The sequence below is a fragment of the Rhopilema esculentum genome, chromosome 20 (genome assembly GCF_057945365.1).
Source record: "Rhopilema esculentum isolate cy_ngs chromosome 20, ASM5794536v1, whole genome shotgun sequence".
NCBI lineage: Eukaryota > Metazoa > Cnidaria > Scyphozoa > Rhizostomeae > Rhizostomatidae > Rhopilema > Rhopilema esculentum.
In genome coordinates this window covers 1,717,804-1,744,066 of record NC_142834.1, presented here as the reverse complement: position 1 = coordinate 1,744,066, position 26,263 = coordinate 1,717,804, and the positions used below count along the sequence as shown (strand labels likewise).

Here is a 26,263-nt window from a genome sequence, read left to right as displayed (position 1 = left end):
GAAACCTGTCAAATAGCGCAAGCCTTATGTTGCTGCCGGTAACTGGGAGGTTGTTCTGCTCTTCTTGGGTATTAGTTTCAAGCCAGAGAAATAAAATCGAAAATGTTCCTTGATTTGCGCTTTCTACATTGTTTTGCATGGCTTCTGCAACTCGACCTTCATGGGGACTAAAAAATCCTTCTTCATACCTGTTTCCCTGCATAGCAACTAGATGTGCCATTTCATTTATAAAGACATCTGGCAATTGTTTGAGACTCCTTAGTATATCTATGTAGTCTCGTATATAATATATCTCATATAACCGCGTATGTAATACCATGCTGACAAGCGATAGTAAGCCAACCGCTAGAACGACCAAAGCGTTTTGTTAGTTTTTTGTTGAAACGGTTAGCGTCTTCACCTAGTGATGCCTTGATTCAACCTATGATGTCCAATTTAGATCCCTTCGTGCTTACATTTAACTGTTGCGCTAATTTTTCAATATCTATAGTTTTGCTTTTGTAAAGCTTCTCTACAAGGCGCTTGGTGGAAATGTCATGGCAATCAACTTCCGGGTCCCCGTATCCCTATGTATCTTTCTATGTTCAGAATTCATCACGAAGTTTGTGGCACAGGAATGCTTCCCTATGTAAGCCCTTGCTTTAAATAATTATGGTTAAGTTGTTTATATTTTTGTTCACTGTTTTCTCAAGGCAGTATAAAATATCATTAAAATGCTTGCAACTGTGACCAATGCTGCCAACATTAACTCCACACTGTGCCAGAAATGAAAGAAGAGTTTCCAAGTGTCTTCCTGCAGCTCCAAGTTGCAGATCAATTGTAGCACATCGAAATATATTAGTTATTGCTGTTGATTTCTTTGCTTCAATTTCCGATATCTTTTTGTTGTTATCTATTGCCTTTTTATGCACCGCAGAGTCGATGCCAATCAAGCACAAATGATCAAAACAGGAGTTTTTTTGGTGATACCAAGTGGAGTTATGACCTTGCAAAATGCGAGTGTACCAGTTGAACTGGAAGAAAGCAACTGTTGTTCCTTTAAAGGTGTCCAATTTTGTAGTGTAGGCTTTGCGGCAATGTGCAGTTGATAGCAGGGTAAACATCTGAGAACTCCAGTTTCAGAGTTCTCATCATAAAACCATTCAACCAACTTTGTTGCTTCTGTGAATTCTACGATATTTTCCAACTGTCTTATTTTTTATAATGGCCTTGGATGTTTCACTATCTTCACATGCTAGTTGGGTCATCCTTTTATGTTTGCTGCCAATCTCATCAACTTTGAGCGTCAGATTTGCAAAAGCACTCATTACTGTTTGCAAAGTTGCTCCCATAGGGTCAGTGGAGTTCTCCTTGAACTGAATTAAGGTTGATTGAGCAGATTTAGGGCCCAAATATTCATCATATGGATCAAGTGGTTCAAGAGGCTCGAGTGCATTGTTTTCATTTGAAACCTCAGTATCCATTGACGATTCATTGGGCTGGTCTGTTTCTTCTTTGGTCTCCAAGAGCATCTCCTCTCTGATATTTATCATTTCCAACATTGTCTTTTGACTCGGAGGCACGTCAACGTCCCTCTCAGGCTGGTTTTTATTTTCCATACTTCTCACGCATTGCAAGTATTTCAGCTGTGTCTGATGGAACGAATGTGCATTTTTCACTTTTTGGGGGCAATGCCATCTGGATTTATGTCGCTTGATGCCGGAGCTGTCAATTCTGCAAATGAATGTGCACCTTTCTTTCCTTTTTACCTTGAAGTGCAAGGTCAAGACACTGAATGCAGTTATATTTGTTCTGTTGTGATTTCTTTGGTTCTTCTCTTTTCAGCTTTTTATGGGGTTTTTCCAGTCCCAGATACGCTTTTGCGTGACAAGTGGTTTCTCCTTTTCCTTGTCACTGCTTTCCTTGCTACAAAGTTCTCTACGGTTGAATCCTTGGAATAATAACACAATGATATGTGATGTTTACCATTGCACTTCTTACACATAATCTTTGATCTACAATCTACAGCCTTATGCCCTTTCCTAATGCAAACAAAACAACGACCATACTTTCTGATAATGTTCTTAAGTTTGTAATTTTGGGACAACTTCTTTGTTGTGGTTTTCTTGGCAAAAGGCACATCATCATTTCTGGCTGTCCGCTCTCCAAGTGTGCAATGCCGCTGCTGTACCTTCGATTACCCTTTCCGCCATTCTCCGTGGGGCGTAGCCTCTCCGTTCTGTGCCCCCTGTCCCAAAAATTGGTGCTTGTATTTCCCTGATTGCAATTTCTTTGTTCAAACTTTCCAAAAAATCTCTCACAGATCACTCCAAATGATCTTTGCTTGATACTCTCACCATGTTTAAACAAACGGCCTGGGGGATCTTTTCCAGCAAAACTGGCACAACAATGCTTTCATACGTCCCTTCGTTGACATGCAGAGCTTCCAACCTGTGAAAGTGCATTTCAATGCTGTCGTGCAGAGATCGCATCCTGTCAACCCGCCTTTCGTCATACACACTGTTGATTTTGAGCATCTCGTTGATATGGGCTGTTTTGATCACTGTCGGTTTCGCAAAGCATTGATGCAACAACTCCACCGTGGCTCTGTAGTTTGATGCTGTCATTTTGAATCCCGAAAATACCGACTTCGCTGGCTCCAACAATGACTTCTTCAAATATTGAAACTTCACCGCGTCCGGAAGGTCCTCATCATCGTCCACTGTACTGCTAAACGCATCCCAAAATCCAGGCCAATCTTGTGGCATTTCGTCAAAAGTTTGCAGCTCCAGATTGGGTAGCTTTGCTTTTGCCTTCCTAGTCGAACTGCTCCCAGAGAATGAAGTCAGTAGACAACGAGTTCACTGGGCATTCTTTGCATGATAATTGGGATTAAAAGGCTACCATAACTTTCTTGCGGCATTCCTAAAGACTCCAATCCCCGTACGTGCACATTAATTCTATCTTGCTTTTAATACTTCATAAACTATTTTAGATACTTTTAGATACACAGAACACTGGTCATTAGATATTGTAAAGTGCCAAAGATAAATAAGTTTTTTATTTAGTTTTGCGCTTTAAAAGTTTTAATGTATTATTATTAATTATATTATTGTTACAAATAAATGTTGTTTTGAAATAATTCATCATTGCAAATAAGACATGAAAGGTCCGTCATTTATTGACATATTTAAATTTTCATTGAATAGAATATTTTGCCACTCATTCCCATTTGAGAAGAAAGGCCCATTCATTTCCAAGTCAAAGATCATATCATTAATTCGTTTTTCTGCAATGGCTTGTGTCCTTTTGTCTATCTGGCTCATTTTCTCAGCATTGAACAATGCAAAATGGGAAGGCTTTTCCTCTTTTTTGTCCCGGCTTTTTCAGAATGTCAAGGCATTTCGTCATCAGTTCTTGCTTTTGCTCAATAATTGCTTTTCTTGAGGTAGGCTTAGGATGCTTGCAATTTTTCTCTGCTTCAAAGCCTTTCATGTCCTCCTTTCCATCATCTGAAGTTGGGCTAAGAGAGAGGGTGTATGCTTTTTTCAGGGTTCATTACTGGGCTAAGCATATCGGAATTTCGTTTTCGTCCTATAGATGCTTTGTTTACCAAATTTGATAGCCAATCAGATCCCGCGAATCTTGCATGGTTTGTTTACATTTGTCTAGAAAACACCCTTAGCTGTGGAGGGAAACCACTACTGGAATTTGGGGCCGCCACGAAAATATACATTAAATAAAATCAGCAAAAAATAAAAGTATACAATGTTTATTAAATTTACTAAAAAACTACCGCTGCTTTTGAGTTAACTCGACGTAGTATTCCTAAAGTCTTAGGCTGAACTTTTCCTATCTCTCTGGGGGGGGGGGGGGGGGAGCTAGCCACATTCTATCCAACTTCCCACAAGACCAAATTTTAAGTCTAGAAATCTTGTCTCTGTGATCAATTTTACAAATGTGCTGTAGCTAATATGGATCGTTTTTCATTTATGTTAATGACCCTTATAGTCCATCAAAAATACGACCTTATGATGCAGAAATTGAGGGACTGCCCAAATCCAAGGCACCAATGCGAGGGAAGGGGATCTCCATTGTGGCGTGATTATGTGAATTAGAATTATTACCAAGTCCACTCGAGATGGTAGTTGGTCTCTACAACACATTGGCCGGAAGTTTTAGATGAAAAGCCAGTTTTATACCTAGCTAACAGGCAACTCATCTTTTTATGGCATAGCGATCAATTTTCAAGAGAAAACTTTTTTGGTGGATGCCTTTTGAGCAGCTGCTGCTACCTAGTACGGGAATCGTTGGACTTTCTGACTTCTGATATAATCAAGACGGAATGGCTTTGGTGGAAAGCAACATTGAAAATTAAAAACTCAGTTACAGTCTTTGGTTATATATTTTATGTTCTGTTGTAAAATTTAAAAGAATATATAATTTTGAGATTGGTAACAAGAAATTGGTAAAGCTAGAATGAATTTGAAATCTCAAGTTTCAAAAATAGGAGGAAAATGTTTCCAAATGTTTGGTGAAAATGGTGAACCAATTACTGATCCAGCTCGTTTTAATAAGCTTTGTAGTAATGCAGGGGCAACAACAATTTTTGAAATGATAGTAGAAGCTATGTCAACTGCCAGACAAACAGCTGAAAGAAAAAAATTGATTGAAAAAAGAGCTGTTTCAATTATATACAGTCTTGTCTACGGTCAGTCACAAAGGGCTAACTGGTTTCAAGTGGCAACTGCCAAGTTTCTAAGAGGCTTTGGGGTTACAACTAAGGGCATGGAAACCCCCCATAATATGGGTTTTACAGCACACCCACGCACAGTAATTAACATTAATGAAGGCATTGCTGCAAATCATAGCAAAATTGTGAATGATTTTTTTTAAAAATGCAGCAGAAAAGGGACATATGGTGGTAATTTTTATAGATGACTACCATAATATCCATGCTAATGGACGTGCCACTACTTCTGCAACATCACAAGTCACCCACATGGCAACACTTCTATTGAAGTCATTCTCAAGTGTTGAAGCAATTAGCCATGCAACCTTTCTAGTCAATGATATAAAGCCAGCTAACTTTGAGACCTTAAAAAGTGTTCTTGACAATAACATTGATTTTTTATCAAAGAGCTATGTCGGTGTAATGCCAGACTGGATGAAAGCAGAGTTTTTTTGACCCTCAATCAGAAAGGCATAGGTTGTTTATCCATGATTACCAAAGAATGACACAGCTAAGATCTATGGATAACTGCAAGCTAGTTGACTTAATAGAGATGCCACTAAAATCATATGACAATTTTTGCACTGCTTTGGCCATACTGCTTGAAAACGGTTTGTCATCATACCTTCTAAGATATGTTGTTCCTCTTGTTGGTGATTGGCCTGCTCAGTTCTTTGTTTGTCAAGTTGTGTATAACAAAGATGATACATTATCTCATTAATGTAGCAATATTTTTCCTTTCGTAGGCCCATTGCATATTTCATTAAATTCAAAAGAAATTGTCTCATAAAATCTCATGCTTTCTTTGCTGAGCTGTATTCAAAAAGCCTAAGCCATACATAATTTCATTCTTGTTGGAAGTGGACATTGGTTAGGGATGAGATCATTGCTGCCTTTCCAAATTGTAAAGATATTGAATATCTTACATTACTCAATCTCCTTGACACTTACATTCCAATGACACTCAGTATTTACTCATTGGTATTCAAAAGTAATATGGCAACTGAGTATTATCAATCTTTATTTTGTTGCTGGGTAATGTTTCTTGTGTTCAGGAGAAGACATTATGACAAGGCTTCCTTGATAGCTCTTTCCAACATTGAGTACTGGAAATTGGTTGGGCATCCAATCATCATTCCAATTTGTTCCTCTCTTCCAGCCTTTGATGAATACCCTGTTGAAAATTTCCACTCATTATTAAGGGCTAGGACGACAGAAACTTATAATGCTGACAAAATATCACACAAGGCAAAAGAAATTGATGCACTGAAGCATAAGCTCCATGACTTTGGAACAACATTTGTGGCCACCAAGGAGGCCAACACGTAGTCAAAAGAGCATTGATAATTTAAAGGTTAAGGCAGCAAAAATTTCTTTCAGAGAAGTTTGCCAAATTAAGCTCTAACATGGGACAAGCAACAAATGTTACCAAAACAACAGAAGGACGAAAGACAAAAGAAATAAAATGGAGGCTACCAAACTTATTTGGGCAGAAAAGTTGTAGGTGATGAGTTGCTTCCTACTGGCTACATGTGTGAAACAAATGCTCCAAATCCAAATCGGTATGGTGCTACAGTCTCTTTAGTTTAAGAATCTGATTTCGTTGAAATATTACATTGGTATATATAATTTATATTGCAGGTATACCTCTTCATAAAAGATATATATACTTCTAATATCAAAGCTATTTTATTCTGACATTTTGTAGTACCACATCCTGTTGCTTCTTATTCTTTCTTAATTCTTGACCAATTTTTGTATTTTATTGCCACATTAGAGTAACAAAACCACATCAAAGTAACATGATGCAATTTGTCTGAAAAGCAAACAGTTATCACAATCTGGCAATGACAATTAGAAAAATGAAACAACAAAAACTATAAAACCTAACAAATTTCCAAGCATGAATGAGAATAGGTTACAAAAAGAAATTTATATGGAAATGAGATAATACGATCTCGTTTTCGAAATTTCCCCAAACTTTATTATATGACTTTTTTAAGCTCAGATATGTTTTTATTGCCATAATTTTAGGCCAAATACATTTTTCATATTATTTGAGCTTATATTTTAGATTTTAGGGAAGTTTCAAAACTTGTAAGTGATTTGACTCCAAAAATTGTTTTGGGGGGAAAATTTACCCCCCCCCCCAGGTTCCAATCACGGTCAAATCCTTTATATAATTTTATCTTTATGTAGTTATAAAATCAATATCGTGAGCAATACCATAATGAAAACTTCCAAGTAGATTAAAATCATTGCTCTCAATCCGAATCTGAGATAAAAAATTTGTACAAAAAAATTTGAAGAATTTTTCAAAATGAGGCCGTAAGTCAAATTGGTGTATAATGGCTCTTTGAATGGTAGAGACGAAATCCCACCAATCAAAAGTAGGAACTGCAAGGTTCCTTCGCAGATATATACATTTCATTCTTATCGGACACTGCAACCACTAGTCAGTAGCTATGACGAACACTTGGACAAGCACGAGGAAACAAATATTGGGACTGTCAACAAAACTTATCAATGGCTACCACCAAAAGACTAGAGCGAAAGAGCATTGCTGTGCGTCTGTTCTGTTTATGGAGTGGAACCCTTAGCCTTTTTTCCTTTTTCTTTTGAAAAGAGGTACTATTCGATGCCAAATATTATAAGATGTCTTAATAAAAGGAGTGGGGTTGTGAAATTTTGGCCTAGTCAACGTCTCATGTACAACAACTGATTGCTTGTCTTAGAGCAAAAGCTTATCAAAAATGAGAGATCAAAGATGAATGCCAGGTAAGATAAATAAACATATTATAGTTTGGAGATTGATTAGATGTTTAACATTCAAACCCAGAAAGAATTAAACACAGTCGTATTTACCTAATCAGAGCATTCCTGGAAATATCTCTGCAAATGGTTGCCTCTAGTTTAAACATTTAAATTAAATGTCAACTCGTAAATTAAAAAAAAATTAGGCAGCTGAATTAGTCGATATATATTTAATGCAGTGTTAAAAATGATGTCTTGTTATTTTTCAGAAAGAATAGTTATAGTTGATGGAAGGGCATCTTTATCTTTAATTTCATAGGTGGCACGAATGATGCATTGAGCATTGAGCTGCAAAACCATCTTTTTATGCCATTTCTGATGATCTTGATTCTTTTCTTCCCTGCCTTGCATTTTTTGTGGTATGTTCCTCCACAAAGTGGACATTTTTCAACCTTCCAAACATCATCCGCATAAATTGGTAGACGACAAGTGCAATGGACAGTAAAGGATAGCAACTTTCCATGATGTGGTATTATGCTGGTGGTCAGTTGTGGAGACTTCGTCATTTCATGCTTGCAAAGACATTTCATTAGATGATTTCGCATCTGACTTTTATCAAAATGAATTTGCTGTGGGTCATCTGCAAAGCAAAGAGCAACTGCATAGGCTATAGCAAAGAGCCCACAACTGTTACCATCTTCCTGATTCTGAACATCCTCTACCTTGATTAAGATTTCTTGTTTTAGTGAATGGATTAAAATGGCAATGACATTATGAATTTGAAAGTCGAATCTTGAATTCTGAAGACTATCATAAACACGGACAGGTGATGTTTCACTCATACCAATAGTTGAAATTGGAATCCAGCGGTTGTTTCCTTTATTCAATACCTGTACAAACTCGCCATTTTCAACTTCAAATGATAATGTCTATTGTAAAATAGTATCCTGTAACCCTCCAACATGTGGGATTGGACTTTCTACAAATGTTGAGCTGCATTTATGACCAGATCATTTAGCCACATGTCAGAAGAAAAGAATTTTTTGCTCATCGTGCTTCAGTTGATAATTACCTATCTGCAGCCAGGTATCAGATTCATTGACATTATCCAACCGATCATCAGGTATCAAGATTGTTTCCTTTTTTTAATTTTTCTCTATGCACTGCTTCTTTCTCTTCTGTTTCTGAATCTGAGCAAACCTCAATTTCACAGTCAGAAGTGACTTCTTGCTCTTCAATCCTTAGTTGCTGCAATTGATGTAATGATATTTATTACATCAATGTAAGTAATTGGCATATCAGAAGGAAATTGAAGAGAGTAAATATCTTCAAAATACCAGCAGTTTTTGAACGTACTTTTTTAGACCCTACTGCAGCTATTAAGAACAATTGATTTTCAACGATCAAATAGAGGCTCCCGATTGCTCATTTGATGATTAATTTCTTTCTTATTTGACAATTTGATAATTAATTACTTACCTTGTGTCTTTTATCTTTGCCATCTTTTCTTTGAGAAGCTTTATTTGGTCTCTTTTGCTTGGGTGTGCCAAACAGAAAACAGTTGCGTAAAATATTAATGTACACATTCAAAAAGTATTGCACCCCTTCAACGAACAAGTAATGGCGACGGAGTTGAGAACAATATGACCTTAAAAATTCAAACCATTTTTGTGAAGCCATTTGACATTAGTTTTATGTTTTAAGTTCAAGTAGCATGTTTTATTCATTGGAGTCTTTTGCAAGATGATACAAAATGGGCTTCAAAATTAGGCCCGTTGCAGTACAAAAGACGTGCAACCAAGACTTTTAAATCATTCTTTAATATTTGTGAGGGAAATTAACAGTTTTGGGCACCCTAGCAGAGAGTGAGTATCTATAATCTATAATATTCTAATTTACGCTATTCTTGTTTCCCAGACACATATAGCCTTTCCATACTAAAATCAACAAATTTGATCTAACCTTCCACTATTTTAAGTCCCTCGTTTCTCCTTATATACCAGACTAGATATGAATAGAGAATAGGGAAAATTTAACAAACATTTCTTTGAGACATTTATTATAACAAACATTTATTACCTATTGCTCCAGTTTCTAAGTCAATGGATGAGTTTCTCTGCATCCGCACATGCCTTAGCACCTACTCTTGTTTCTTTCCTTCGATTCTTTTCAATAGCAAGTTGAACATGTTGCTGCTGTTTCGTTTTTTTAGCTTGCAACTTTTATGGTCGATGTGATGTTGCAGATCGCTTGCCAAGAAATTGTTGCTCATTTTCAGCCATCAAGTTATCTTGTTTTTCCATAATTTCTCTTGTTTTATTTAATATAGTTGATAGTTTCTTTTCCAGATCAGTCAGTGCTTTCTGATCGGCAATGTTGAATGTGAGACCCTTCAGTTGGTCAAGTTTGTCTGTGCAAGTGGCACCTAATGATCTTCTGGCATAAGTGGGTGGTAATGGCAAAGCTTTCATTTCACAGATGGGCATTGGTGTGCTTGTATCAGTTTCTTCTTCCTTTATCTCATCTATTGTGGCAATATCCAAAATTGCATCGGCTGTTGGTGTTTCATCACTGTAGATGGCACACTGAGGATCCAAGGTGAAGTAGGGGGCATCTTGATATGCTGCTTGTAAGTACTCCCAAGAATACTTTTGCATATGTAATATGATTGCAAACATGTGCTTACAAGGTAGAAAATTTTGCTTCCAGTCATGACATTGACAACTTCGCATACCATTTGCGTTTAACTGCACAATGTATCCAGCTTCATTGTCTGATCCCTGACTTTTTACTCTTACAACCCCTTCTTTCTCTTCACAGATGCTGATGGATGAAATGCGGCTTGCCAGTACAATCTTCTCCATGCAACGGGCGACAAATTTTTGTGGCCTGTCCTTCAAATAGTTAGGTATCCAAGAAGTATAGCTTCTGTAACCGCCGGAGTATTGAGCATTTAAAGATGAGTACCTAAGAATAGAGTGTTGTTGATTAGCAGCTACTAGATATAGTTTTTCCATGGTAAAGCCTGCTGTAGAAGAACCCGTTTTAAATCAAATAAAAATAATGACAATAATGACAGCATAGTTACTATTTTCTTTTTCAAGTAGGAATTATGTATTTTTTCTGTATCTTGTATAATACTAACCTTTTGTACCTTTCTGGAAAAAACTGGTCAATTAGAACCGTGGCCATTCTGCTTATGGTGTTCTTGCGCTTCTTTCAAAGGTATTCGTACTTAAAGCTTTTATTTTGCCTTTCAATCCCATTGTTTGTCTTGACAAGTATTTGGAAAGCATTTTGTCTGAATGCCCAGACCCATCGCTAAGGAGAAAAAGAGTTTTTTAAATTACCGCTGAAAATCAAAGGTCAATGACACTTAGTCTCTAATATTTGAATCAATTAGCAACTCCGTAATAAGTTGATTTCAAATAGTTTGTCAAATAGAAAGAATGTCAAATAGTTTCATACCAGCTCCCTCTATTCATCGTTTAGCTATTAAAGCTAGATGGTCAGTAAGAGCCAGTATATTATTCCTTGTTAACTGATTTCGTACAGTTTGCAGTTAAAATATTGTTGCTATATATATATATATATATAAAGATGCAGCAAAGTTACTTTCTCAATGGAAATAGGTCTACTAATCGACTTTGCAAAGTACAATGCTAAAATGTGATAAATAAATAAATTAGGTAGACAGATATCAGTTATGGCTATAGGCCCCTCTGCAGTTTTTGTGTCGTACAAATGTGTAGAATTTTCTTCATTTAAAAAGTAATTAATGATATTATTAGCAAAGTTTGTATACCTTGTGATGGGAATACCAATAATTATTGAACCAATTTCCAAACATGCTGTAATTTGCCCAAATTTTAAATTGGTACAGTGCATCAACAGCATTTTCGAAATCTGTTTCGGACTCTGCGTGAGCGATTTTGCACAACCTGGCAAGAACTTCTTCTTTTACATGTGTGACTTTGTGGTCATGTTTATATTAACCCAGCAGGTCCGCGCCTGTTCTCTGTGAAAGTCACATAAGTAAACTCTGCAGCTTTCGAAAACAGACTCAATGGCATTGATCTCTTTCTCATCAAAATCGGTCATAAAATAATCCGGTTTCCAATTAGGATTACAACTTGCTAGGATGCTGATCCCTTCTTGAATTGACGCTGTTGTTTCGTGTTCACATATGAATGCCCCAACTACCTGATAATCGATGTTTGTTTTCACGCACAGGAAGAAGAGTGGCAAAGCATACTTTGTTGTTTTGTATGTCGCATCGAGCAAGCATATGTTACCATATTGATCGATGAGGTGCCGATGTTGCTCCGACTGATAAACAAGTAGTAGATTTCTTTCCTCTTCAGGATTACCAATTTCTGCTTTTGGGCGATAGTAGAAATTGTTGTTCGGCCGATTTTCTTTCCAATCTTGAATTGGAGATTCTTTTGGTCATCTTTAGAATCGTCTGGCGAAGCCTTGCTTGGTACATGTGATCCCTTACTACTTTATCGGTAGGGTGAAATCTTTGATTGTCTAGGTTTGCTGCTTGATCTTTATAATTTAAATGGACATAGCTGCGAAGATGTCTTTGCATATCGTCAACTTCATCAACACCGTCTATTACATATGTATTTATCAGTTGTATTTTTTCTGCATCCAGTGGTTGAAGTATTGAAGCAGCCTGTGGGCAGATTTGTGAACAATTACAAAGAAGAAAAGTGCTAAACTCAAAAAGGCAAATGAACTTGCAGGCGTTTCAACATTTCAGTCACAAAGTTTCATAATACTTCTATTCAAAAACTGTATATCTTAGTTTTTATTACTTTACATGTTAGGTTTACAGTTATCTCAAATCTTGAAAAAGTTTTGTCTGAAATAAAACAATAGAGAAAGGAATACATTCATGTCCTATCACCAAGACTGTCAAAACCCATCCAAGCTACAACACTGATTTGCTGCACTTACATTCCCTACTGGATGTGCGCTGTGATCTTCTGTCTTGGGCAAGGTTAAGCTGAAGCGACGTGACATTTTAACATCATTGACCTCCTTGGCTAGCGCTTCTCTGATATCAATTGATGCCATTTTTCTCCACCATGCAGAACTTTCACTTAGCTGTGGAGAAAAGGTTTAATGGGTTAAGTAATGAGTACTTCATCAGAAGGAAAATTATTAAAAGTTTCAATTAAGGTGAAATATCATGTTCTTTTTAGAACTGTCTCTGCTCCACCAGTTTTTAACTTCAAATTAGATTGCTCTATAGGCACATCCGAAAAACCAAATTATTTTCGATATGGATTTCATATACGAAATGTTCAAACACATTTAACCTAATAGTCTGGAAATTCTTGTTTCTCTTTTACAATGATTTGTGCTTTGCAATTGATTTTTTTTGTTTCTTGCGCCTGTCTGATGTTCCTGTTGTAGATGTGCTCATTACTTGCTCTCTTGAATGAAGAAAATACTTTTGTTACAGTTAATTTAATAGGAGTTCTATTTGGAATTTTTTGCTTAGTTTCCAAATTGCTCATTTAATCTTTTGAACAAAATCAATTTTGGTTTCTCTCAAAATGATGCTGATGCAAAATTCCAAGAAATGGATGCAGACCTGTTTGCAAGTCTTATCAATAGTTTGGTTGCTGTTGCCAAAGAACAAAACGCATCCAATAAGTCAAGACCCGACGAATCGAAATCACTTGCCTTTGCGGTAAAAGATTTATCCGACCTTATAAATCTTCAGTCGCAGGCTTCTCCTGGTCATGCTGCTCTTCTCCTGCCAAACCTTACACTGCCTGAATATACAGGAATTGAAGATCTTGACCGTTTTCTGGACCAGTTCAACCAGGTTCTCCGACCTTCTGGTGCAAATCCAAAGTTTTATTTAACATAGATCAAACAACAGTGCCGAAAGGATAGCAGTGCCTTCGACATTCTTTGCAATTATGACAGCAAGCATCTCTTCTGATTGCCGGCATCTCCGACCTCTGATAACTATTACAAGTTTTACAATGCTGAACTCATGGTTCTTCACTCCTAACATGGAATTCCAAAAGACCAACAAATTCGAAATCTTTTGTGCAACGTATTACACCATGCGCCAACAACACCACAAAAGCGTTTCCAATTTCGCACACTAGTTTTGTGAGACCCAACATTCTTTGGAGAAACTGATTCCAGGTATTCACATTCACAGCCGATGGAAATGAAATTGAATTAATTCATGCATTTGCCCTCAAACTACGTGAAGATATTTTGCAGGATCTTTTCGCTAGGGATTTCAACTACCCGAATTTAATGGCCCTGATTGAAGCTGGCAAACACTGCAAAACGAAAAGTACTTCACAGCCAATGTTTTACCTGTTAGCTTGTTTCTGATCACCCAAGAAAAGCACTAGCACACTGCCATTAAGTAAAAACAAAGCCTCCAGGTGACCTTTGCTTTCAATATAATAAACACTCGTGCCTTTTGTGAACTTCCTAATGGTAGATGTAAGAAAGGTTATATTCATAAGTGCACCAAATGTGGTCGCTTTAATTGTAAAGCTGTTAGTCATAATAGGACCAAGGCCAATTTGCATTATAATTCTGTTAAACCTAAATCACTACATACGAATATTGCTAAAAGTTTCAGAAACTTTAGAGTATGTTACTTTCAGGAGGAGTCTTGTACTCAACAACAGTTGTTATTCACTCTACTAAAGAGTCTAAAAAATTTTTGGTTCTGCCCTGGATGAAATCTATAAAATTTGATAATTGCTCTATATGCACCCATGTATTTTGTAAAGCTTCAAATTGGAAGGGCTCGACTTTGGTGAAAGATAGAAAAGATTGTTTTTTTTAATTGAAATGCCAACATTCTAGAAAAAGTCGTCACAATTAACACCAATAGTTTGTTATGAACTTTTTTATCACATGGAGAATTCGATAAAATCAATTGCTTTGTGTGAAGGGACAAAAAGTGGCAAGTTGTGTTTACTTTTGATTCTGTGTTTACTTTAAACGCAAGCTCCACGTTTTAACCAAAATCTATACATTTGAAAGAGGCCTCAACAAAAATATATATATTGTAGTTGACCTTGTCCTATCTTTTGCCTTCAATAAACGTTAATCGAAGGATTATATTGAAAAATGAAGTAAACAAAAAAAGTTGTGCCTTTGTTCTTTCCCGTTTAGACTGAGAAGTTGAATTTCCTTCATTTTTGGTTGAAGGCACCTATACTGTCCGAACAGCACCTCGTTGTAAAAACCTTTTTGTTTTTGAAACGTCCTACCTCTCTAATAGACTAGCTACGCTCATTGTTTAGAAACCTGGTTCAAAATTATCTGAGCAGAGGACAGGGTTTGAATATTCTCTTCGGCTAAAATTATCAGACACTTATCGCTCTTTTAATCTTTGGTTATTAATAGAATTAATCAATGTCGAAAAATCTGTCTTACAGGTTACGATTAACTTGCCTTCTGCTAAAGAGTATAAGACTTAGGTACAGAATCTAGAAATGGAAATAAGACTTACGTACAGAATCTAGAAATGGAAGTAACTGATCTGCACGAAAAAGTATCTCAAAACATTGACAAGGCACTAGCGAGATAAAAAACATATTATAGAGCTCAAAACATGATAAACGGAAAGCCAGGTTTATTCGAAGAAGGGCAGCTGGTGCTTCCTTTTAATTCACAGAAGGCGTCAAAAAAGGGTGACTCCTTGAAAAAGTCATGGAAAGGGCCTTTCAAAATCATCTCTAAAAAAATAACAAAAATGTAGAACTAAAAAAGAAGAAACAAAGGCTCGTCAGTGTGCAGCACCAGAAACCTTTTACTTTGGTTGGAGAAGCTACTATCAGCTTTCTGGTACATAAAAGTTATGTTCAAGCTTTTAAAGGAAAGGGTAGTTATCTTAAATGGATATGTGGAGATATGATTTGAAGTAGTGTCAAAACTACCTTCGTTCTGTTGCTATCTATGTTGGAAAAGTCCCTGTTATTGAAAGATTAACTGTACAAATTTATTGTCTCCAAGAAAGTTATTCTTTGCACTTTAAATTAAAACTACTGATTATGGAAAAGCTTTGCTGTTGCCATTAAAAATAGCAACTACTCCAAAAATAGCTACCATTTCAACTTTTCTATTTGTTCTAGATTGAAATCAAAACTTTGACATATCCATAATGTGTTTAATCTAATATTATCTAACATTGTAATCTAAATTCTGAGAATTTCTTTAACATAATTTTAAAAAAACTTCCAGAGTGGCGATTCACAAAGCAAGGTATTGGCAGATTTTAAAAAAAATGGGAGTAATTTTTGCTTATTTGGAATTGACAAACAACATCAATAATATTATAAAGTTTCCTTCATTGATGTCCAAATGACGAAAGACTAAGATAAGGAAAATGACCAAACATTGGTATTTGAGAGGTATCATCAACATTCTTGCTATTAATGAGTGAATTACTTGATGCATTCTGACGAAAACAGAAAAGAATTTTCAATAGGCAGCAAACAACAAAACATTGTTTTCTGTGGTGTTGTTCTTTTTAGCGATTAGCATATACAGTAAATAACAATTTGTTTTTAAATTTCCAGACGGAATTATGTAGAGCATTGACTGCAACAAAATTGCAGTTACCACTCACGAAAAAGCAATTGAGGTTTCCCATCAGTTCCACAGGAGTGGAATAGGAGGGCACTTTGGTTCTTCGAAGACAACAGCAACAATTTCACACAATTTTATGTGGAAAAACATGACAAACCACATTTTCCAGTGGGTAAGAGTTTTTGCGGAATAACAAAATAATATTCCAGACCTTGGAAGTAACTTCAGTTGTACTGGCATTAAAAATTATTTGTTAGAGCTTGATTTTATACTTGTTGCTTGATTCAGTAGATAATGGAATAAATTTGAATTTTTGAAGTTTTTAAAAGGATGTGTCCACACAATGGTGCTCATACTGCTCTTTCAAAGCTTTTTAAATTTACGTAAATAACTTGTAGCAGAGACTGTAATTTGGTGTTGCTCAACTATTTCATTTGCTGGCATGACCATTTCATGGTTTCCTCATAATCATGGCTTTTTATTGTAAGATAAAATTGTGCGAGACATGTCAGTTTTCGAGACTGAAGCTATGAAATGTGGATGTTTACCTCCAGCCAATCAAGGTATCATTACACCTGTTGTAAAACGTTTGAAGATATATCAGAAGTGAAATTTTAGTCTCAAACTATTTTAGAAGTAAGACGCTTACAAAAATAGAAGGTCTATTACATTGATTATAAATATTGGGCTCACTTCAAAATTTTTAAGATTTTCATTTAGGTTTGCAAGTAAGTGAATCATTATGATATACTGTAAATTTTTGTGATAGGTGTCAAAACCTTGGGAGATGGTTGGCATGGACTTTATTGCTTGTCCTAAAACTCCAAGTGGAAAAAAATATATCCTTACTGTTACTGTTTATTTTACGAAATGGGAAGAGGCATTGCCTTACTGTATCCTTGGTCAGAAGAGTCCTTGGTCACAGAGTGCTTAACGAAATTATTGACACGCTCTATTGACACTGAGCATCTGATAAGATCCTGAGAGATCAAGGCAGAGAGTTTGTGAACAAGGTAGTACCAGTGATAAAGTTGTAAGCACTTCAAATACTTACAGATGTGTCTAAAACATTTTTGTTGATAGTGCTTGTAGCGAAAATGCTTGTAGCGTGTTAATAGTTTTTTTAATAGCGTTAATAGTGTAATATGTTTAACCACATTTACACAAACTTTTTTCAAGGTTCAGTACAAAAACAAAAAATTAGAATTATACTCAAAATCGTATTCATGTAGACGGTACCTTCAACTAAAAGTGCTATCGAATTGCAGCTGTGAATAAAATTGTGCAATTTTAAGTAAAACAATAATAAAAGATGACTAAAATTGAAGAGCTAAAAACTGTTTTATCACTGACAGGAAAACGATGTGTTCTGCAAATATCTAAAAGTAGAGTGAAAACAAACAGCTGCCTACGATCAACTCAAAGGCTTGGATGAAAAAACGAACCAAACTGTAAAAAGGTAGGAAATAACTTCATCTAATCCTTATACACAGCTAAATATCTGAATTGAATCGAATCAATTAGAGTAATATGAATACCCAAAATGTTTAAATGTAGTGAAAATTGATGTTTGATTATGACTTTTCTACTGTATTCTTAATCTAAGTATTAAAAAATTAATGATAAGTTAATTTATTTTCAGGAAAATTGTGAACGATAAGCAAAATGTGTGGGACCTGCACCTTTACCCTGTTCTTCTTGTAATTAGGACAAGTGTGCATTGTTCAACAAAATTGTTGCCTTTCTGATTACTCTATAATCGAGAGGCAAGAAGACCAGTTCAGTTGGAAAATAATGGTGAAGATTGGTCCAAGGTGTGTGTTCTCAGAAATAAAAATATTTCAAATGAGAAATATTGATTTATCACCATTCCAATGGTTTTGGAGACTATCAAGGCACTTAATATCTTTGGTTATTAATAGAATTAATCAATGTCAAAAAATCTGTCTTACAGGTTACGATTAACTTGCTGAAGAGTATAAGACCTATATACAGAATCTAGAAATGGAAGTAACTGATCTGCATCTCAAAACATTGACAAGGCACAAGCAAGACAAACAAAATATTATAGAGCTAGAAACAGGATAAGTGGAAAGCCAGGTTTATTCGAAGAAGGGCAGCTGGTGCTTCTTCTTTATTCACAAAAGGTGTCAAAAAAGGTTGACTCCTTGAAAAAGTCACGGAAAGAGCCTTTCAAAATCATCTCTATAAAAATAACAAAAATGTAGAACTGAAAAGGCGCAAAAGGATCATCAGTGTGGAGCACCTCAAACCTTATACTTTGGTTGGAGGAACTACTTGCAGTACCGTCTGACTTTTCTGGTATGTAAAAGTTGTGTTCAAGTGCTTGAAGGAAAGGGTAGTTATCTTAAATGGAGATGTGGAGATATGATGTGTCAAAATTACCTTCCTTCTACTGCTATCTCTGTTGGAGAAGTCCCTGTTGTTGAAAGACTAACTGTACAAATTTATTGTCTCCAAGAAAGTTATTCTTTGCACCTTAAATTAAAACTGCGGATTATGGAAAAGCTTGTAACTATGTGATACAAATTGCAACAAATTCTTTGAATAAGACAATTCGACCAGAATTCAGCCAGAATTTTTAAAGTTAACTCCATCGAATTTTAGGATGATTCTAAGGTGAAACAACCTCGAATCGAGCAAGGCACACCAATAACAAATGACCAGGTAATTAGAAACATTATATTGCTGCGATTTTAATTCTAATTGCACTTTTCAATTGCATTTGTGTTAGTGTTAGAAAAGAACCAACTCAAATCAAATGTTTTTCTATTTGTAGGATATTTGGAAGATGGAACGACCTGATATTTGGATGATGAGCTTGTTATTTTTATGGTTTCAAACAAACATTGCTGCATTGGTGGAACCCGAGATCTCCGCGGGAGAACGCTTCAGGCTTGTCTACTGCGGCGCCCTCATCGGTCATGTTTGCTGTTCTTTGTATCTACATATCTATGACATTGGTACATCGTGCAACCTATGAAACATCACACAACCCACCTTTATGGTACGGGCACGACTACACAGATTTGGTTGTCCAAAAAATTATCGAGAACAAAAAGCTTTGTATACGTATTATCCAAATGGTGAAACCTCTATATAAATATTCATATGTGTTTATATGTTTATGTATATATAGAGTAATATCACACAACATATCTCACAACATTGTTATACCTATACTTGCACAGATAACACAAAAGAACTTCTGTACATGGTGCTGGAAACCACCAGCGAGGATGAACTTATTGAATGTGGCCAACGCACACCCGAAAACACTAGGCATGGCCTGTCTGGATCCCTTTCGGGACCATAAGGACATATATGTCCAAAGTGGCAATTGACAGGTAATTTGAGAATATCTAGACAAAAAGTCCAAAATAATTGCAAAATAGACATTTTTCAAGCTGAAGTAAAATGTTTTATATAAATAGAAAAGTATAAATCCTTTTCAAAGTCTCTTGTGGTAGTTATAAAAACAGTCAATGCAAAGAAAAATTTCGCATTTTGTACATTTGTAAAAGACCTTGCTTCCACAACCATTCTTGCAAATTCCTCTTTTCTCAGATTTGACAACAAAATGCTGATTGCCATCAAACCTCTTTGTAGCATTTGGCTGTTGACCAGCTTCTCTCTTTCTTGCAGAAAATGTTCCAACAAGACTTTGAAATAGCTCGATCCGGAACTCTTTTTGCCCCTGCTTTTTTGCATCTAGCTGATATTGTTCCAGGATCCAACCGTTTACAATTGCTTGCTTGAACAAGTCCAAAAAGATGGGCACCCACCATCTGTAAGATTTTCTTGACAAATACTGGTAGGCTATCATTTGATCATTGGTGTCAACTCCACCCATTCTCTTTCTATATTGAATGACACACGGTGGGAATGTTCTTGTGGTTTTTTCAGCAGTGCCTTTTTGGGATTTTGTAACAAAATCAGTTTCTGATGGCACTGCTCTGCTCATAGAACTAATGAGGAGAACCTCTTTGGTGTCTTTCCACTTGGTAACCACAGTCTGTGGATCTTTCATCCTCCAAATCATTTCCCCTGTCTCTAGCTTTGCATTTTTCACCTCTATTGGCAAACCAGCACGATTAGGTCGAATTGTTGCCGTAGCAAGTTTACCTCTTTCAAACAGCTGATCTATAAGGTCAACTGATGAAAAAAAGTTGTCAAAAAACAACATCCACGGCTGCCCCAGTTGTAGTTCTTTTGCCAACTTCAAAACAACATGTTGACCTAGCTAGTCCAACCTCCCGTTCAGCTCCTTTGCCTGTATATATATATCAAACGCATATAAATATGCCGAAACAGAGTCAACAAGTTTCCACATTTTGAAGCCCCATTTGTTTGGCTTGTCCTTCATGTATTGCTTGATAGAACTTCTGCCAGTAAATGGAATCATGCCCTCATCTATACTATTTTGCTGGTGTGGTACCCAAAACTGTTTGAAGGATTGCTGCAGCAAATTCACCACTGGCCTTACTTTGTGCAGTTTGTCATGATTGGGATCATTCTTTGGTAATGCCATCGTATTGTCATTGCAATGCAGATATCTGAACAAGTCAGTGAATCTGTTTCGACTGAAAACACTACTGATTCTCTCTTGGCCAAGTGCCTCTGACCAATAATTCCGTATATCACTCAGCTGACAGAGGCCCATGTAAATAAGACATCCAAAAAATGCCCTCATCTCCTCAACACTTGTTGGTGTCCATCTCATTTTTGATGATGATGCTGTGAAGGGATGACTCAACTTTTGCTCAGCATATCTGTTTCATAAACAATCAGTTCCATGATATCAGGTGTAAAAAGCAGGTCAAAAAAAATTAGCTGCCGTTGCATCTTTGCCAAGCGTAATAGTTGGGCCAGACTTTTTTCTGAATGTTGGAATATGTATTTTTCGCTCAATTTCATCCCAAATCAGCCCATTAGTGTCAAAGTCTAACAAACGATCAATAATGTCTTGTTTTTTCCCTGTAGTGGCAAGTCCACCAACTTTACAAAACTCCTTGAGCTCTGCAACGTTTATTCCAGAATAATCGCTGACCAACGTTTCTTCAAAATCTTCCTCATCGACAACAAAGTCAGGGCCTTCACCTTCGCTATCCAACGCCATTTTGAACTGAAATATGGCACAGAGATTCCCGGATGTATATGGCTCAAAACGAGGCTATTTACTAAAGGGTACCCTGACGTTGAAAAATTTTTCAGGGCTTTGAAAATGCGAAATCCGCCAACATTTCAGACAAGTGCGAGTAGCTTCTACCACCAGGACAAATCTGAAGAATTTCAGAGACACGCAGTGAAAGGTCGATATACCAATTGAAATAGGTATTTCTTAAATAAAACCACCGGTAAGTAATTTAAGAGAATAGAAAAGAGAAAATTGCAAGGCCTCAAGTGTGGTTGACTATGTGATGTTTAAAATGATGTTTAATATGAAATTTAATATGGAAAAATGTTTTTGCCATTAAGAAAAGGAAAAAAATTATTTTTTTATTGGCAAATATCCTGTGATTTAGCTGGTCGCTTCATCAAAGCCTTTTTGCAAACATCAATTCGACTACAATATATGACAAACCTTCACTACAATATACATAAAATGTTTAATGAAACACAATGTTTGAAAGTAAATAGTTTGGTTAGGAATTAGTTTCAATATCAATACATGTAGTTTTGTATCACTGCACAGTTACTAGAAAATATATGTTCAAAAAGTTTGAACTTCTCTCTGTTTGTCTGACGTGAAGGGGCTGGTGTTTCATCAATCTTATTCAAATTTGCTATTTGGCCATATTTGACACCCCCAACATTCCCAGGAATAGGTGTGACAGCTAGCTTGATCCCGATTGAATTGTCACTATATCCAAAATCTTTTAATTTTAGGGCTTGTCTTTGCATAGGCTTAAGCTTCTTTATTGGCCAAAGTAATTCTCAAGTTCATCTTGCGAAAAAAGCTCTGACAAGACATCATCAACCCCATTTCATAGCAGGTACAGAGTGCATTCAACCAGAGAATGGCATGCAATTTTCAAGCCTGCAAAATTTTAAGTGAAAACATACTTGCCCTTTTCTTGTCAGTGAAACTCCGTTTGCGTTCCTGGATGGACTTTTTTCATTCAATGAAATACACCAGAAAGAAGTTGATAAGCCAGTAAAACCTTATATCATCAGTTGTTGTCTAAGGTTTCAGGAATGCCTTCTGTTTCACTGGATGTTCTTTTTTGTTTTGTTCATTCGTGCAATCAAAGAACTGGTCCAACATTGAGCAAAATTGGTAGTTGCAGCAGCTTCCGGGGGCGCATATGCAAATAGCACTTTAGCAACTGATGAACTCAAAACCTGAGTATCAAGTTTAACATTCAAACAGAAAAAGAATTTTGTCTCACATGCTTGAATTTAGTATTCACTTGGCTTTTGAAGGAGCTGAAGACCACATTCTTCGTCCTCATTGTACATCTGGGTAAGGTGAGTCCACATAATAAAATGACCATCATTCCACATGAATCTTGTCCCAGTACCTGCACCAGAATTGGCAAATCAGTTCCTGGCTGTTTTCATGAGGTGCTGGGCATCAGAGAAAAGGTAAATGTTTCTTGGCTCTCTGCTAAACAAATATCTAACTTTGAATGTAATATCTGCCTTTTTCCGTTCTTTTGCCTCTAGCAGCTTCCTCATCTTAAACAGCTTGCGATTAGATGATGCACCATCACAAGTTTCAGCATCTACCTTTAAGCCACAAGTTAGCTCAAGGATACTACTAGCTTTTCACAGAACCGGAAACATTTGGAAGCAAGTGCCTCCTGTTGTTACAAAAGTTGCAAGACTGAATTTGAAAGGATTGGTTAGACCTCTCACCATGAGGACCAAAACATTGTTAGCTAGATCTGTTCCTTCTAGTGTTGCAACATTTAGTCACCAAGGTCAACAAATCCTTTGAGATCCCCTGTGTTCTTATCCCAAACCAAATCTTGCTGTATTCTCATTTCGTGGAAGGAAATGACCACATATTTTTTTTTCTCAGAAAAATTCTTTGTTTCATGGCAAAGCTCTTTTATGATTTCATGGTTGAAACCACGGTGTGTGCAAATATAGTTCTTAAAGTCTCGAAGGCGACGTCAACTAGGAAAGATTAAGAATCCTGTCTCCTTACCTTCATTAAAACGAATGTCATCATATGCTGCTGGTGACCAGATTGAAGCAATATCTGATCAGTATAATATGGTATCTAACCCCATTCTTTTCAGTACCAATATATTTTAACTGCTCCTCCCAAAACAGCTTTGTAAAAGTTGACACAGTTTGGAGGCTAGCTTGAATCATTATAGACTGTATGTCTGTTATGTTGATCACTAACTGGAACAGACTGGGATTCAATTTCTGTTTTGAGGCTTGCTATTTCCTTATTAAGAAGTTTGTTTTCGTGACGATGCTGCTTAAGTGCTAATTTTACTTTCATGGGTGAAGTAAATTGAATCAGAGCATTCAACTTTGCTGGGGTAGCAAGGTTTTTTCTTTCTTTTGAGCATATTTGTTTTCTTCTTGAATAATTGGCAACATTCAGTGCATGCATCCCTATCTGAAAACAATTATCAAGCAGCCAGATGACCTTTAAACTACTTTTTGGCAAAGCAGATTACTGCTACTTGACATGTTACCAAATTGCATTGAAACAACAAGATGAATGAAAGCATGTGGAGTTTGTAGGTCTGCTTATGTTATCCCAGAACAGATAAAATTGTGCTCTTACTCAGATATCAAGCTTGAAATTTTCCATGCTTCCTGAATACTCCCTGTGAAGTATATTTTCCGGTGAAATGAGTGACCCGTAAACTCTGATAGCAAAGATTAAATCAGCATTTACATGTATCTCAAATGAGCTTATGGTATACTGAGCCTGTCTTTGTGACACCAACATGGTCTGGTCAGGTAACAAGTCATTTCATCACTTAGGCCGGAACTTTCACTAATGAGATATGTCTATGACTATGCTGAAGAAAAACTACAACTTTCTCAACAAGCATGTTTGGAATGAATTATCAATATCCAACATGCAGGTTTGAAAACTACTCAGATTTAACAATAAAACATGACTCAGACTTTATTCTATTTTAAGCTGTCTTTTTATTGCATCATTCCATAGCCACTATTGTTGTCGTCAGTCCTTTTTTGTTTCAAGTAATTATTTTGTTATCTTAATTGAGGTGTGTTGTCATGTGATTTTTATGCTGTGCCCTTGTTTGTGAATTCAGTCGTTATGTGAACCAGGAAGTTAAGTTGTGTCGTATCGTTCAGTTGAAGTCGCCTATAGTTGCATTTAAAGTTGCCGTTACAAAAAAGTTGTTTGGTTATTGAAAGTTAAGTTGGAACTGCCGTCGTTTGAAAATCAAAGATTCTTTTGCCTATCCCTACCTGTAAAACATAGTAGTTTTACATTGGTGCCCTCCAAGAGAAGAACTCACAGCCTTCTGTTGGAGAGCGGTGGAGAGCATGATGTCGCTAGAACAATTCAAGGTGCTGGTCTTGGATATGGTAAGCACGATTTGTGCTGAAATGGCTGAAATGGCTGAAAGGGTGCGGCTGGCGGAGGAAAAAGCCAGCAACCCCTTTGTCAACCGCACCAATGTGTACTGAGCAGAAGATGGGAGGCCAATCTGCTACTGTTGCTTCCGGGTTGGCCATGTTGCAAAATATTGCTGGGACAGACGATATTCGTGTCATCACAATGGTGAGGAGCTGCCTCCGATGGAAGTTTTCCCTTCAGTAGTTGCAGCCCTTGACCTCACTGTACGCGACAATACTCTGAAGAAAATCCAGCAGACATCGGTAGTCAAGGAGCAGGTAACTGGCAAGCGCACAAGAAGTGGATGAGAGGGCCAACATTGCTAAGAATACCAGAACTGTGGCCAGCCATGATTCCAACAAAAGTGAGTGGGGACTCAGATTCAGAGAAACAGATTATGATTAAAAAGAGATTATGCAATTATCCGTTGTGAGAGAAGTAGACACAATAGATACCCTACTTAAAAGAAAGACCTGGCAGACCACTGTCAGAGTACTGGCCTATGTGAAGAGATTCATAAACCATTCAAAGAGCAGTCAGAGAGCCAAAGACACATTTACAACTTCAGAGATCCAAAATCAAATCAGCTTCATGATAAAAAGGGCACAACAAGATGCAGAAAGTTAATTCATTTCTGAGAAACCATAGATGAATATGGCGGCGAACGATCAAATCAATTTTTCTTTAACGTCTCTTGGGTCAAGAATACAGATGTCCTTTTGGCATTGATTTCTCTGCATCAGCTAGCTCAATATGGTGGATATCAAATTCCAATCAGTGGAAATATTGACCAACAACAGGAGCAGCAGTCTGTGTTGCAAGAAGAAAGTGTAGAAAAGGTAGGCCATTGTATGAAGTCACAAACCTGTCACTAAATATAGGGGTGTTTTTATCTTTGTTTTTGATTCTTTATATTTGAACATTGGATGTTTTCTCAAAGGGAACACGGGAACAAGCACCAACCCCATGTATGGTGACCTTATGTTTTCTCTGATTAATTTTCGCAAAACACCATTTTCAAACAATGCAAGTCTCAGACTTAGGAAATAATTGACCTCGTGGTCAGAGATATTATTGTTATAAGACTATACAAGTACCTAAAATAATTTTTATGCATTAAGAAATGCCTGTCCATCCACGTTAAACATGTATTCCAAGATCAGAATTTTATACGGTTGGCTGGTGATCCTTATACCTAGTTTTAGGGTTTTTACATTCTTACATTCCAGTACTAGCTGTACTCGGTCAAGAAGAACCAGGTACACATTTAGCTTCAGTAAATTTCATATTCATATGCTTCGTCGACCATTCACTGTCAGGTGTGTTTTCACAGTTATGTAATTCGTTGTAATGAAAACACCAGTAGTTACGTACGCAATGTTATATTATACATGTTAAATGCTTCACTGAACTGTATCATAGAAAAGACGTGAACGTAAAATAAACAAGGGAGAGGAGTCGTAGTAAAGTAGTAGGAAACATTGTATAAGGAAGAATCAAGGAAAGATATTCGAAGATCAACCAGTGTGTATCTTTGTCTCATATTCTGGCCCGACACACCTGTATAGGTGGACAACAATGAACGCCACCATCCTTAGCAAATGAACAGCACCACGAAT

At 36.6% G+C, this 26,263-nt stretch overlaps 3 protein-coding genes and 1 pseudogene across 4 annotated transcripts; all 4 read right to left on the bottom strand.

Moving 5' to 3' along the window:
- Positions 1-2,303: 2,303 nt before the first annotated feature.
- LOC148957795 (uncharacterized) lies at positions 2,304-2,747 on the bottom strand. Its single transcript, XM_089114264.1, has one exon. The coding sequence runs from the start codon at positions 2,745-2,747 to the stop codon at positions 2,304-2,306; it is 444 nt and encodes a 147-aa protein (XP_088970390.1).
- A 4,112-nt stretch (positions 2,748-6,859) lies between these two features.
- LOC148957793 (uncharacterized) lies at positions 6,860-20,315 on the bottom strand (annotated as a pseudogene). The gene is made up of 6 exons (XR_016144967.1): positions 12,799-20,315; positions 12,431-12,589; positions 11,271-12,146; positions 10,611-10,786; positions 9,696-10,432; positions 6,860-8,444 (listed from the first exon to the last, which is right to left on the bottom strand). The product of XR_016144967.1 is annotated as an uncharacterized LOC148957793 (transcript).
- LOC148957794 (uncharacterized) lies at positions 8,310-9,512 on the bottom strand. Its single transcript, XM_089114549.1, has 2 exons — positions 8,945-9,512; positions 8,310-8,713 (listed from the first exon to the last, which is right to left on the bottom strand). Exons 1-2 carry the CDS (start codon positions 9,143-9,145, stop codon positions 8,585-8,587), a joined length of 330 nt encoding a protein of 109 aa, XP_088970675.1. The 5' UTR covers positions 9,146-9,512; the 3' UTR covers positions 8,310-8,584.
- On the bottom strand, positions 19,530-20,264 carry LOC135687654 (piggyBac transposable element-derived protein 3). Its single transcript, XM_065204262.2, has one exon. It carries the CDS (start codon positions 20,262-20,264, stop codon positions 19,530-19,532), a length of 735 nt encoding a protein of 244 aa, XP_065060334.2.
- Positions 20,316-26,263: the final 5,948 nt, after the last annotated feature.